The 15970-nt window shown below is 36.6% G+C and overlaps 2 protein-coding genes and 1 pseudogene across 2 annotated transcripts; 1 reads left to right on the top strand and 2 right to left on the bottom strand.

The window, feature by feature from the left end:
- Positions 1-221: 221 nt before the first annotated feature.
- On the bottom strand, positions 222-5738 carry LOC147911183 (olfactory receptor-like protein HbT3; annotated as a pseudogene).
- Positions 5739-6777: 1039 nt separating this feature from the next.
- On the bottom strand, positions 6778-7840 carry LOC147911182 (olfactory receptor 5T9-like). Its single transcript, XM_087428442.1, has 2 exons — positions 7554-7840; positions 6778-7288 (listed from the first exon to the last, which is right to left on the bottom strand). Exons 1-2 carry the CDS (start codon positions 7823-7825, stop codon positions 6778-6780), a joined length of 783 nt encoding a protein of 260 aa, XP_087284568.1. The 5' UTR covers positions 7826-7840.
- Positions 7841-13729: 5889 nt separating this feature from the next.
- LOC147911181 (olfactory receptor 5T2-like) lies at positions 13730-14948 on the top strand. Its single transcript, XM_087428441.1, has 2 exons — positions 13730-14181; positions 14450-14948. Exons 1-2 carry the CDS (start codon positions 13730-13732, stop codon positions 14946-14948), a joined length of 951 nt encoding a protein of 316 aa, XP_087284567.1.
- The last annotated feature ends 1022 nt before the right edge of the window (positions 14949-15970 follow it).

Below are 15970 nucleotides of genomic sequence, written 5' to 3'. Positions count from 1 at the left end.
GAAGAAAGTAATTTAGATGGCATTGAGTTCATTATACTCATTTTACTAATTAAGACATTGAGAACCAGAAATGGTATAGGATTTATATGCTCTTAATCATCTTGATAATTGGAGGAGACAAGCTTTAAACTGACATCTCTTTAGACCAAGTCCAGTCAGTTCTCTTCTTAATCCACACTTTAGCTGCTCCACCTGTACAATGGCAGGAGCTGTCCTCTGAATTACCTACTCAGCAGGAAATTGTTCCTAACAAATGTCTTCCTAAATGCATCTTTTATGTCTGTGTTCCTCAGGCTGTAAATGAGAGGGTTCAACATGGGAATTAATGTGGTATAGAATGCTTAAACTACTTTATTAATGTCCTGAGATGAGCTTGACTTGGCCTGTATGTAAATAAAGAAAAGAGTACCATACAAGATGGCCACAGCAGACAATTGTGAAGAGCAGGTAGAGAAAGGTCTTCACTTCCATCAGCAGACTGAATATTCAATATGGTTTTGAAGATATGAATATAGGAGACCAGGATGATCAGGGCACTGGGTATTCCTATTAATCCAGCCATGATGAAAAGAACGAACTTATTGTTCTGAGTGTCAGCACATGCCAAGGAGAGAAGAGGGAGATGTCACAGAAAAAGTGATTGACCACATGTGGACCACAGAAGGGTAAGTGAAAAGTGAAGGTCTCATGGGTAATGGCACATAGAATGCTCATGGCATAGGGTTCCACCACCAGCTGCACACAGACCCGCTGGGACATGAGGATTGTGTACAACAAAGAGTTGCAGATGGCTATGTACCCATCACACTTCCCCTGCAGAGATTTTACAGTCTATAGATCCTATCATTGATAAGGCCGGACTTGCTTATCAATATTTGAATCTTTCTTTCATAGCACCTATAAGTTGTTTATACTAGCTCGTTATAATTAATCCATAACTTTCAATCAATTTACAAAATTTAACTTAAAGGAGCCACGTTTTCTGACTGCAATACAATACAGTTTAAAATTAATATTTAAAAGGTAAAAAATATATTTTTAGCTTTAAAATTAAAAACATAAAATTTAAAAAATAACCTTAAATTATTTTTAGTATTCAAATAGAAAATTAAAAATTTAACTTTGGATTATCTATATAATGTGCCACAATAGGAATAATTAACGTCACTAAATATAAATTAAAAGGAAAACAACACTCAGATGAATAACGCAAATATTAAATTCCATTATTATTAAACAGGTACCAAAAAACAAGTAGTTATTACTAGGCACTTGAGAAAAAACAGTGACTTCAGCCTGTAGGGAAGCTGAATTTGCCACTCCAAAATATGCCTCTTTGGCATAAGGATTATCTTGAGCTTGTTTATTTTAAGAAATAGTAGACACAGGAGAAGCTCTGAAAACCTAGTAGAAGTTACCCTATTGCAGGAGACATTTGTAAGGTAAATCTCCATTTGTAAGGGTGTCCCCCTCTCAGTACTGGAAGAGGAGGATGACTAAATCTCTAGAAACTCTTATCAATGGAGAAGGCATGGACTTAAATCTGCATAAGACCATGCCCCTGTTTACTGTGCTTTTCCTGGTAATCTCTCATCACTGGCCCCCAATATCTTCTTTTGTCTTTAGTTGGTGATGATATTTAAGGTAGTGGCTTGGGTCATTTTGGGGAGTTACTCAGTTTTCCTGGCTATCTCCCATGTATATAGGAGGTATAAATGTTATTAAACTTCTTTTTGTTTTTTTCCCATTTATCTGTTTTTATCATAGGAGATCACAGTCAAGAATTTAAGAGGATAGAGGAAAAATTATTTTTCCTCCCCCACAAACCTAATAAAAAAGGGGAAATAGGATGATAAAACTTAGATAACAATTAATAAATTAGAAAGCAAAAAAATATTGACCAACATTTATTCCAAAAAGAGAAAAGAGCCAACATTTCATGAGTCAAAGAAGAAAGAAAGAAAAAGAAATCTAGTGACAAGAGATTCTCACATATTGAAGTATATGGGGTAACTATTTGGGCTCAAAACTGATTCGGCTTGAACTAAAAGCCTGACTTATGGCTTATGAAACATACATCGTACATCTGCTTAACCATTAAAGCAAAGAACACACTCTCTTAAAGTAAGAATGCATACTTCCCCTTCTACGCCCTATTGGTAACGCCCAGATTAGTCCCTTTCCTGACATCAGAGTCACTTTGACCTGCTAATTTGCAACTGGATACCTCTTTGAAATATTGATGAAAACGTATCCTGGGTGTGTTTAATGTAGGTTCTTTGTTCTAAAAAGATATAAGACTGTACTGAAAACCATGCTTCTCCAGAACACTTTCTAAAGCCTTTCCAGGTTATAATCCTCACTCTGGCTCAAGTAAACTCACCTTATTTCTCTTATCTATAGAATGGTTATTGGTTATTTTGCATCGACACTAGAATAGTCCGAGAGAAAGAGAAAAAATATATATACGAAGCACAGTTTAAACTCTAATGAGCTAAGGAATGAAACTATATCATCATTAACTCAAAAGAGATTTAAAATTCCTGATCAGACTTTGGTTTCTGACATCACAATAAATGGTACAAGAATAGCCCTGAAATCATAAACAACATTAAATGTAAACAAAATGGTTTCAATGTTGGGAAAATATTGAGCAAGAAAAACTTGTTCCTGGTAATTTTGCAATCACCATGCCTATTGAGGTGGCATTTAGTTGAAAATTACCAATAGTCTCTCATTTGGCTTACCTATCAAGGTTACCTATTGTCAAATAGGTTGATGCTGACTTTTTAATCTCCAAATGACCCTGTCTTAGCAGCATTAAATTTTTGATGACTAGAAGAATTGATACTGGACACCTACTCAGCTTCTTTACCTGTCACACAAGAGGAGCCATATAAAACTGAATGCCAAGTTTATGGCAAGGAAGGAGTTTTTATTTCAGGTGGTGCCAGCCGGGAGATGAGAGTTTTCACATTTGTCCAGTATCCCCGAAAGTTGGGAGACAAAGGGTTTTAAAGATTGTGAGGAATGTAGCTGCTTGTAGGGAGGGGGAGCCTGTGGCTTTGCTGGTCAGCGCTTTCCCATCAGCCTGTGTTTGGCCTTGTGAGGCTGCTAGCAGGGAGGAGGATGGCAAGATAAGGGTGGGTGTCCTTCAACAGTCTCTGACTCCATGGTGGGTGGTGGACTCTGGCGCCAGGAAGCCAAGGAGCTGAGGTCTGAGAAGCTTTAGCTTCTTGATATCAGTTTCGCTATAACAAACCTCAAGAACTGGAAATTAGCCAAAGCTTCAGTGTGATCCCAGCTTGAGGCCATCTGGGCTTTTAACAATTTGTAACTCCTATCTGCCTTGTGAAGTTCAGGGACACATAGGTTTAAAAAACCAATATTAACATATGAATGTAACTTAGAGAAGCAGGGGAAGAGGATGAGTGTTTTTGGTTTTAACCCCATATATTCTGGGTTTAATGTAGAGGAACTGACATCAGGGCCAGTATCAATTTCCCACCCATTTTATGTTCATTCCTCAATCTTGAGGGATTTGGGGCTATGCTACTTCCTGCTGAAATGGGGTGTAGGTCCAGGTTAGAGGAGTGAGACTGTTTAGCACTTATTTGGAAATATTTTTTGTTCCCAGTTTTAGGTTGACATTTTGTATTATCAGAACTTTTGTACAGTGTTTAAAAGTTTGGAACAACATGTAAAGGCACATTAAGTATCTGACCACAAGGATAAGAAGGATAGACAACCAAAATTTTAACAGTCCCTGATAAATAGACTTAATCCCTTGGGGAATCTAAGAAAACAGTCCTGAAAACCAGTCTGGATTGCTACCTCTGGGAATGAGAAGAATTTAGGTTCTAAGAAAACAAGACCTCTGACAATTAACAGAACTAGGATCTAATATCCACAAATGTATACTACAGTTTCTGTTGAAACATAATTTTTCTCTCTAAAATCACCTCATTTTTACCAAAGATAGCCAAATTAAGACTCATTGCTTTGTAAAATAAGTCTAGTTTTAATAAACTTGGCCCAATTATTTACATAAGTACAGCAAGAATAGCAACTAATCATACAGGCTCTTTTAAATCTGCTTTGCTAGAACTTTTTATAAGGAATCTCTGAACTTCTAAGGCCTGTCAAGGCCAGAAAAGCCAAGCCAAGGACTTGTCATCAGACTTGCCTGTAATACCTACAGATTTGGGTGAATTCTTCGCTTCTTTTGAGGTTCCCCAAAGTATTGAGGTTCCAGGCACCTGCCAGATAAGTGATCTTCCTTACTTATCTGTAAGGTTGCTGTTTGGGAATGCTGTAAACAAGGTACCAGGCCAATATTTCCAGGTGGCTTTATTCCATAAACTCCAATCTTTATTCCTCAAAAGCTATCTGGTCATATCTGAACCTGTATATGTTTTTTCTCAAATATGCTGTTTCAGTCAAAGCTTTGGTAATATAACCAATGTTTCTAATTGTGTCCTGCTATAAGGAGAACAGATTTTTATTGAACTTATGTAAATAACTATATTGCCATGAAATAAGAACATTCACTTACTGAGAGTTTCCAAATTCTGGAGGGATCATGTAGGGAGAAAAAATAAATGCCTGAATTCTGCTTACTGTTATAAGTTCTGCTTACTGCTAATTGCTATAAGTCATGGTTCCTTAAGAGAAAAGAGAAAAAGCTTTTCTTAAACCTGGAAAAAAAGAACATTAAAAAAATCAGAAATATTTTAAACAAAAATTTATATAAATTATAATTATCCTTATCAGTTTGTTCAGTCCCATGCAACTGATTCTTGATTTTAATCCTCTGTTAGCAGTTTCATGAAGTCATCAGTTTCTCAGTCAGAATTCTGTAATTTCTTGCCCAGTTCAGTTTTATGATCTGTAAGTTTATCAGAAAACTGTACTTCAGAGTGTCAGTCTTTTCCATGAGTTTTTCTGAAGATGAAACATATTTTGCAAAAGCATCTAGAGTAAAACAATAACTGTCTGTAAACAACAAAAGATTAAAAAAAATGACATTTGACAAAGAAACTTGGTTATTTCCGTGAGCTGCGAGACTTTAAGATAACCATAATTATGACTGATAACCAGGACTGATCAGAATTTTAGGAATGTTATACAATTTAAAATCACCTATATTGATAATATTTACCAACATAATATCGTAGGTTTCATGAAGCAACATTTAGCTGTCCATTTAAACAAGGTGACAATTAAAGAGCCAACTTGACCTTGCACAAAATTCCTGAGGGTTTTACTTCTACAAACCTTCTGTCACTTACTTTTTTGTTTTGTTTTGTTTTGTTTTGTTTTTGAGGAAGATCAGCCCTGAGCTAACATCCGTGCTAATCCTCCTCTTTTTGTTGAGGAAGATCGGCTCTGAGCTAACATCTAGTGCCAATCCTCCTCCTTTATTTCCCGCCCCCCAAAGCCCCAGTAGATAGTTGTATGTCATAGTTGCACATCCTTCTAGTTGCTGTATGTGGGACATGGCCTCAGCATGGCCCGACAAGTGGTGCGTCGGTGCATGCCCGGATCTGAACCCGGGCCGCCAGTAGCGGAGTGCGTGCACTTAACCGCTAAGCCACGGGGCCAGTCCTGTCACTTACTTTTGATGACAAATTTTGTAACAGAGTTAACGTGTCTGCAACATAGCCAATGTTGGTAACTCTGAAAACATTTATTTCAATTAAACTAACAAACTTAGCCTTTTGTTTATCAAAGATCATTTTATATCATGTTAACTTGAAAGACATCTGGGCTAGCTCTATTACATTCAGAAATAACTTATGAAAGTGTTTACTCCAAGCCAATTAAATAGAGCTCCCTTAGAAACTGTACCTACCGGAGGCAGACAAATATGTATAGAGACATATAACCACAGAGATCTTCAAAACTTTAACCAGGTCTAAGGTACAAAACTCAGAAGAATAGTTAGACCTAAACTATTTTTCTAGCAGTTGGATATGCTCAGATGGCCAAAATTATTGACTAAAGATTTTTTTTCCTTTTATTGTAAGAACTTTTACAGCTGTTTTTAAATATTTGTCTATTTTAGAAGTTTCTGTATATTAATCAAATATTCCATCCCATTGTGAGAGGTTTTGAATTCTCTCTTCTAAGGGTGACACTTAAGGTGGACTCATGTAATATATACCAAATTCATATATTGAAGTCCTAACCCCTGTACCTCAGAATGTGAATGTATTTGGAAATAAGGTATTTGTGAAGGTAATTAAGTTAAAATGAGGTCTTAGGGTGGCCCCTAATCCAACATCACTGGTATCTTTATAAGAAGAAGATATTAGGACATCGACACTCAAAAGAGAAAAGGACACGTGAAGACACAGGGGGAAGACTGCCATCTACAAGCCAAGGAGCAAGGCCTCAGAAGAAATCAACCCTGCCATTGCCTCACACTTCTACATTCTTCAACAGTGAGAAATAAACTTCCATTTTTTAAGCCACTAGTCTGATACTTTGTTATGTTAGCAGTGACAAAATAACAGAATCTGTATCAGCACATTTGTACATATGTGTGTATATGTTTGTGTGTGTATATCTGAGGATGAATTAAGTAAGAAGGAAATAGATGACACAATTTTTCCTCATGTGTGGAAACTGTGTAGGTGGAGGTATGACTATGATCTTTATCTAAAAATGTCTAAGAAGAATAGAAAGACACTAATAAACTAAAACAAAACATTTTTATCATAACTTCTTGATATGCAGACAATGAACATCACTCAATTTATTTCAATTTAATGGTTAGTGTGTAAAATATATTTTATTGATACACCTAATTTTACCAAACAATCTATTCATTGCCTCTTTTACATCTTTGTTCCTTAAACTGTAGATGATGGGATTCAGCACGGGAATCACAATGCTGTAAAATGTTGACACTATCATGTCATTGTCCAAAGAGTAGCTGGAACTTGGTCTCACATACATGCAGAAGACTGTTCCATAATAAATTGACACTCCAGTTAGGTGAGAACCACATGTAGAAAAGACTTTTCGTCTCCCTTCAGGGGAGTGCATCCTCAGAATGGCCAAGAGAATGAAACCATAGGAGATCAGCACAATCAGAATAGTGACTATCTCAATAACGCCTGTAAAGTAGGAGACTAGAAGCTGGTTTGTGTGCATGTCAGAACAAGAAATGGTGAGGACAGGAGGGATGTCACAAAAGACATGTTTAATTTCATTAGATGCACAGAAGCTTAGGCTAAATGCAGCCCCTGTGTGCATTGAAGCATTCAAAATGCCACAAAGAGGGGGCCGGCCCGGTGGCGCAAGCGGTTAAGTGTGCGTGCTCCGCTGCGGCGGCCCAGGGTTCGCTGGTTCGGATCCTGGGTGTGCACTGACGCACCACTTGGCAAGCCATGCTGTGGCAGCGTCCCATATAAAGTGGAGGAAGATGGGCATGGATGTTAGCCCAGGGCCAGTCTTCCTCAGCAAAAAAAAAAAAAAAAAGAGGAGGATTGGCAGATGTTAGCACAGGGCTGATCTTCCTCACAAAAAAAAAAATGCCACAAAGATAGGAAGCAATAATGAGTGGCACATAGACCCTGGGTGACATGTTAACTGAATATAGCAGAGGGTTGTAGATTGCTACATAGCGATCATATGCCATTGCAGCCAAGAGAAAACATTCTGTGGTCCCAAAAGTAACAAAGAGAAACATCTGGGTGGCACATCCAGGGAATGAAATGGCTTTATTTTCCAATAGGGAATTGACCAACATTTTTGGGGTCACAACTGAGGAAGAGCAGGCATCCAAGGATGATAACACACTAAGAAAATAGTACATAGGGTTGTGGAGCCAGGAATCCCCAGTCACAATACAACCAGTCCCAAATTTCCCATCAGAGTAAACAGGTAAATTGCCAGAAATAGGCAGAATAAGATGGTTTGCAGTTCAAGCTTGTCTGTGAAGCCCTTCAGTACAAATACAGTAACTTCAGTGACATTCTTCATGTTGACACTTCATATTGAACAAACTTGAAGATAGTTCTAAAATTATAATACGTATTGCTATGACAAAAATTAGCAATATTGTGACTCAGGGAAAGTGAACTATGTGCTCATATTTACGTCTTGGCAATGCATAGTTTCCCAGCCGCATTTCAGGAGACAGTAACAAGACGATGGGTCAAAGGTTGATGCCCGTCACTACAGAATCAAATGGAAGATTTGAGTTTTAACTCACTGGCTCAACTCATGTCATTTCTAAAATCATTAAGTCAAATGGTTAATTTAACAATGGATTTTACTAGCTATTTTTCTATTAAATCATGTTAAAACACAGTGAATAGCTAAAACATTTTTGTTATATAATTGTCACATTAATGTTTATTTCAAAATAATAGAATAAACATTGAAGTGCAAATTATGTTAATAAAACTAATTTTGAAAATAACTTTAAATATGGTGTCAGGGAAGAGGGAAAGTCTCCCTCGTCCTTTCCCTTAAGGTTCTTATGGCTGGCCAAATAATTAAAAGACAGGTTAGCAGGAGAAAATAATACCAAGTTTGATAACATGTTTACATGGGAGAAACCAGGGAAACAGTTTCTCAACACAATAGCAGGGATTCTCGTCTTAAACACCATCTTCAGCTAAAGACAAAGGAGGATGTTGGGGGTGGTAGAGGTTTGGGATTTCAGAGGGGAAGAAGACAATTCACATGGAGAGGGAAATGTAAATGTTTGTCAGACAATTCTTTGCAGGGCCACCTATAGAGAATGTGGCCGGAGAGACAGAAATCACATTAATCAAAAGTATGTAGATTTAAGTCCTCTCCTTCCATACCGATAAGTGTTTCTACAGAGACAAGGCCATCCCCCCCACTTCCCAGTACAGAGAGCGAGATAGCTGCTTTACAAATGTAAATGTTTTGGCAAACAGAACTTTGATAAGAATGGGCTTAGCGAGGTCTCTGCCAGTCTGTCCATACCCAGAGTTAAATTCCTTTAGGCAGTTAGTGGGGGAGGTTAAATGTTCATCAGAGAAAATAATCAAGGTAAAGAGATATATTTCAGGGGCCGGCCCCACGGTGTAGCAGTTAAGTGCATGCACTCTGCTGCTGGCAGCCCGAGTTCAGATCCCCAGCTCGCACCGATGCACCACTTGTCAGGCCATGCTGTGGTGGCCTCCCACAGAAAGTGGAGGAAGATCAGCACGGATGTTAGCTCAGGGCCAGTCTTCCTCAGCAAAAAGAGGAGGATTGGCATGGACGTTAGCTCAGGGCTGATCTTCCTCACAAAAAGAAAAAAAAAAGAGATATATTTCAGGGTGGCCAATTTTGATCTCCCACAATAGAATATGTTGTATTAGATTAGTTTGACAGACTAACAGCCTACTGAATTGTGATATTTTATGAGTTAATCTCTAAAAATTTTCCAACTCCATTAGGTTATTCTGAAAAGAACTAAAGAAGATTTTTTTGAAGAAGATTGATTATGATTTTATATAAAATTGTATGACAACTTGTTTCCTTTAATTTGTTTTTTAAATTTAGCATTATTTTGTCCTTTTTAGGTAAATATTTGGTCATTTGCATTGTTTTGGGAAAGGTAAATTCTTGATAATCTGTGTTTTTATACTTTCTCAAAATCCTGTGGTAAAAATGAGAGAATTATAGGAAAAATTTTAAAAAAATATGATTTGCCTATTAGAGTATTACATTTGATTAAATAGTGTAGATTTTGATTCAGTGAAATAAAAACTAGGTAACTATTATCTAAAAGTAACAAATAAGTTCATAAAGATCAGTAATTAAAAATATAACAACAGAAAAGAATCTTTGCACCTAGACATAAGAGTTTGCATTTGAGCAAAAAAAAAAATAGCAAAAATTTAATGCTAGAACATACAGAAAAAATCATTCCTGCATAGTCCCATGGTTAATCAAATTAGGAGTCACAGTGTTAGCTGAACCTGAATTCAAAGTTCCATTATTAGCCCAAAATGTAATACTAGCTGGAGGATAGATTTTAGTCTAGTTATTTATTACAGCTATTTATTTTATTTTTAATGTATCCACCCATAGAAAATTTGTCAGTCTTGAGGGCGTATAATCCGCTGCAAATAATATTCTGTACACTATTTAAATTCATGATGCAAGTCAAGCTCCAGCTTCAATACACTGACTTGGAACCCACGAGTAGGAGAAAGAGTCATTTGGATTGGAAATAGTAATGTAAAGAGAAGAAAGCACAGACCAACAATCTTCTGGGAAAGACAAAGTCAGGATTCCCTAGAGGAACTGTCAATATCAGGAGAAAATATTTTCATAGAATTATTGGAAAGGTTAAAGTCAGGGAGAACAAGAAATACTCACTCAAGACATCAGAGAAGGCATAATGTACGGTGAGTCCTATGTATTGGAAATAAAAGCTACAGCAAAACAAGTTAGGGTATTCAAACCACTTACTCTAATTAACTGAATATTTTTGAGTGGGTCTAATACTATAAGACACTTTTAAATGTATCATTTCATTAGAAAAATTCTTAATGAATTGATTGGAAAACCCCCAATACATCTTTCTTATTTTAAAAATGCCAAGGGGAGGGATGACGTGAATAATAACCAGTGGGAGATTCAGACAAGAGTTTATGGAGATAAGATAGAAATAGAAATAAAAGAAACCAAAAACAAACTTTGATGAATATAGTGAAATCAATGTGTTTTAATGCAATTAGGAGTCACAAGAAAAAGTTCAAGCCCAATACAATTCTTGCCATCAGGTCAATGGTAATGTGGTAGAAAGAAAATTACACAGGATTTGGAATCTAAAAGTTTGTGCTCCTCACTCAGCTCCATAATTAAAAGCCACATGTGAGATTAGGCTTTCCTTCCCAAGTTGACTCCTCTTTCAAATAGCAATAAATTTAAATAAGAAAGCAGACACAATAACACAAAGCCAAGCAGATAAATTAAATATGTGAAACAATGAATATTTAAAGTATGTCCTTTATGGGGCCGGCCCCGTGGCTTGGCTGTTAAGTGCGCGCGCTCCGCTGCTGGTGACCCGGGTTCTGATCCCAGGCGCGCACCAACGCACCGCTTCTCCGGCCATGCTGAGGCCGCGTCCCACATACAGCAACTAGAAGGATGTGCAACTATGATGTACAACTATCTACTGGGGGGAAAAAAAAGGAGGAGGATTGGCAATGGATGTTAGCTCAGAGCCGGTCTTTCTCAGCAAAAAGAGGAGGATTAGCATGGATGTTAGCTCAGGGCTGATCTTCCTCACAAGAGAAAAACAAATAAATAAAGTATTTCCTTTAAATATGTCAATTTTTGGTATAAATTTAGGGTGTCCTTATAATTGAACTTTTGTCATCGTGTATTTGTTTTTTAAAATTAGCAAATATTGGGTCACAACATTAACGTTATAACCAAATCACTGAAAATCACAGTTGACCAGAGCCTTGAACTAGATATTTCATTCTTTTAGTACATGTAATAAATATTTTGTGATTATTAATACGTCCTTAAACATTTTTTTATCAGATTAAATGCAATGTATTATACTGTGATTATGATTTTTCCTCTGTGCACTCTTCAAGTGTCTGGATTACAGGATAAAGGAGTTTTGTGTATTGTCTAATCTGTTAATAAAAAACAAAACAAAAAGACACACACACATCGCCACAATACCATTTGCGACACCGCAGTGGAATTAATTTTTCTTTGGATAAACAAGATAATGAAAAAACAATGCTAAACATTTAGTTAAATTTCTCCTAAAGCTATCATTTCTGTTAGATGGGCATAACTAAATTGATATTAGTACATATTGAAAGGACTCAAAGTTATAAAGAGAAAACTATGATTCTTGAAGAATTTAATAATATGGAATTATAATTTTATAATTTACGTAAAGCCACTTCCAAAATTATAACTTTAATCGTAGGCAGAATACCCCAAATATCTTGGGCTCAGTATTGAAACACTAAGTTCGCAAAGGAGGAGAGAAATAACAACAGCCACTTGTGGAGCTGTAGGCATGGACTTCTGCTCACATTTGTTTTTTATTTCACCTGTATAGCGACTCTCACAGCTAATAAGTGCCAGACCAAGATTCCAGCCTAGGTCTCCCTCATGGTTCATGCACTTTTCACCAGTTTTTACTGCTTCTTATTATACCAAAGTTTCATTCCGCAACTGACTCACCCCTACACCCACCATTGAAACAAAACAAAACTTGATCTTTGATGTATTTGGATGTTTTTAAGCCATTAAGGCTAGAGAAATATTATGAAATAAGTAGTAATCCGAAGTGGCTTCTACATTACATAGCTAGGAAAATAAACTTAAAAGAATTACTGATTATTTTTCCCATTATATCAAAATATAAGCCCCCAGATAGTTGAATTGGTCAAATGTTTTCTTGCCTTCTATTGGTAAATTTCCTGATTGTTTTACTTTGAACTACTCTGTCTTCTTTCATCAGGAAAATGAAAACATACACTCTACTTGGAGCACTCTTATTACTTCTACAAACATAAATTCGATATTTTCTATGTTTTATTTCAGAAAGCAATATTTTTCAATTCTTAGACTCTGCATAAATCAGATTGTGATGAATACATTCTATTCACCCATGCAACGCAACAACTAAAAGGGTTATTACTGAGGATTTTGTAACATATTTGACCTTGATATTTAGGTCCCACCTCCTAAAATATTCCACAAATGATCTGAAATATTCTCCTACCTGTGGAACAGCAAAGGCAGGTTTAGACACACCATGAATATGATTAATTTAAATTGTTTATATCCACTTACTCAACTGTTGATAAAACCCATGGGAGATGCCCCAAGGGGAATGTGCCCCAATTATCTTCTGGTTCAAAATAGCAATGGTAATGATTTACTCAATAATAAAACAGTAAATGGTTCTGGAATAATGTACTACATGTCAATATTTACTAAATAAAGTTATTTAGTCTCTGGTTTAAAATAATTCCTTAAGAAAAAAATATATGTTTTGACACTAAATAAAAAATCTTAAGATGTGAGACATACTTTTAAGTCATAGCTCTGACACTGGGTTAGCATTAACTTCTCTGAGAACTGAAGTCCTCATCCTGGCAATATAAGCCATTTTATATTGCAACAGGTCAGTAAATATGGCAAACTATAATCATGTAAAATGACAATATCTCTCTTGCAGAATCTAGCAGATAGATTTATAGTCAATCAAATTCATTCTACTTTTACTCTGTTCAAATTATCAAGTTTGTGGTTTAAATGAATAAAGTATATATTTTGAGCTCATTGGAAGATTATTATTCAAGATAATGAGAGAAGTCCAAAAAAGTCATAGAAATGTGGAGGAAACATCAAAACCTTAAAGCTCTGTAGGGCTTTATAAGTCATATAATTTAGTGAATTCTGAATACAATAGAAAGTTTACTCAGGTTAAATTAACCATTTGACTTGATGATTTTAGAAATGACATGAGTTGAGCCAGTGAGTTAAAACTCAAATCTTCCATTTGATTCTGTAGTGACGGGCATCAACCTTTGACCCATCGTCTTGTTACTGTCTCCTGAAATGCGGCTGGGAAACTATGCATTGCCAAGACGTAAATATGAGCACGTAGTTCACTTTCCCTGAGTCACAATGTTGCTAATTTTTGTCATAGCAATATGTATTATAATTTTATAAATATCTTCAAGTTTGTTCAATATGAAGTGTCAACATGAAGAATGTCACTGAAGTTACTGTATTTGTACTGAAGGGCTTCACAGACAAGCTTGAACTGCAAACCATCTTATTCTGCCTATTTCTGGCAATTTACCTGTTTACTCTGATGGGAAATTTGGAACTGGTTGTATTGGTCACTGGGGATTCCTGGCTCCACAACCCTATGTACTATTTTCTTAGTGTGTTATCATCCTTGGATGCCTGCTCTTCCTCAGTTGTGACCCCAAAAATGTTGGTCAATTCCCTATTGGAAAATAAAGCCATTTCATTCCCTGGATGTGCCACCCAGATGTTTCTCTTTGTTACTTTTGGGACCACAGAATGCTTTCTCTTGGCTGCAATGGCATATGATCGCTATGTAGCAATCTACAACCCTCTGCTATATTCAGTTAACATGTCACCCAGGGTCTATGTGCCACTCATTATTGCTTCCTATCTTTGTGGCAATTTTTTTTTTTGTGAGGAAGATCAGCCCTGTGCTAACATCTGCCAATCCTCCTCTTTTTTTTTTTTTTTTTTTGCTGAGGAAGACTGGCCCTGGGCTAACATCCATGCCCATCTTCCTCCACTTTATATGGGACGCTGCCACAGCATGGCTTGCCAAGTGGTGCGTCAGTGCACACCCAGGATCCGAACCAGTGAACCCTGGGCCGCCGCAGCAGAGCACACACACTTAACTGCTTGTGCCACCTGGCCGGCCCCCTCTTTGTGGCATTTTGAATGCTTCAATGCACACAGGGGCTGCATTTAGCCTAAGCTTCTGTGCATCTAATGAAATTAAACATGTCTTTTGTGACATCCCTCCTGTCCTCACCATTTCTTGTTCTGACATGCACACAAACCAGCTTCTAGTCTCCTACTTTACAGGCGTTATTGAGATAGTCACTATTCTGATTGTGCTGATCTCCTATGGTTTCATTCTCTTGGCCATTCTGAGGATGCACTCCCCTGAAGGGAGACGAAAAGTCTTTTCTACATGTGGTTCTCACCTAACTGGAGTGTCAATTTATTATGGAACAGTCTTCTGCATGTATGTGAGACCAAGTTCCAGCTACTCTTTGGACAATGACATGATAGTGTCAACATTTTACAGCATTGTGATTCCCGTGCTGAATCCCATCATCTACAGTTTAAGGAACAAAGATGTAAAAGAGGCAATGAATAGATTGTTTGGTAAAATTAGGTGTATCAATAAAATATATTTTACACACTAACCATTAAATTGAAATAAATTGAGTGATGTTCATTGTCTGCATATCAAGAAGTTATGATAAAAATGTTTTGTTTTAGTTTATTAGTGTCTTTCTATTCTTCTTAGACATTTTTAGATAAAGATCATAGTCATACCTCCACCTACACAGTTTCCACACATGAGGAAAAATTGTGTCATCTATTTCCTTCTTACTTAATTCATCCTCAGATATACACACACAAACATATACACACATATGTACAAATGTGCTGATACAGATTCTGTTATTTTGTCACTGCTAACATAACAAAGTATCAGACTAGTGGCTTAAAAAATGGAAGTTTATTTCTCACTGTTGAAGAATGTAGAAGTGTGAGGCAATGGCAGGGTTGATTTCTTCTGAGGCCTTGCTCCTTGGCTTGTAGATGGCAGTCTTCCCCCTGTGTCTTCACTTGTCCTTTTCTCTTTTGAGTGTCGATGTCCTAATATCTTCTTCTTATAAAGATACCAGTGATGTTGGATTAGGGGCCACCCTAAGACCTCATTTTAACTTAATTACCTTCACAAATACCTTATTTCCAAATACATTCACATTCTGAGGTACAGGGGTTAGGACTTCAATATATGAATTTGGTATATATTACATGAGTCCACCTTAAGTGTCACCCTTAGAAGAGAGAATTCAAAACCTCTCACAATGGGATGGAATATTTGATTAATATACAGAAACTTCTAAAATAGACAAATATTTAAAAAACAGCTGTAAAAGTTCTTACAATAAAAGGAAAAAAAATCTTTAGTCAATAATTTTGGCCATCTGAGCATATCCAACTGCTAGAAAAATAGTTTAGGTCTAACTATTCTTCTGAGTTTTGTACCTTAGACCTGGTTAAAGTTTTGAAGATCTCTGTGGTTATATGTCTCTATACATATTTGTCTGCCTCCGGTAGGTACAGTTTCTAAGGGAGCTCTATTTAATTGGCTTGGAGTAAACACTTTCATAAGTTATTTCTGAATGTAATAGAGCTAGCCCAGATGTCTTTC

This window comes from Ceratotherium simum, unplaced genomic scaffold, assembly GCF_057802395.1.
Source record: "Ceratotherium simum simum isolate JZ-2026a unplaced genomic scaffold, ASM5780239v1 HiC_scaffold_48, whole genome shotgun sequence".
NCBI classification, from domain to species: Eukaryota; Metazoa; Chordata; class Mammalia; order Perissodactyla; family Rhinocerotidae; genus Ceratotherium; species Ceratotherium simum.
Note: the sequence above shows the minus strand (reverse complement) of the source record. Positions and strands in the feature narration are given on the sequence as shown.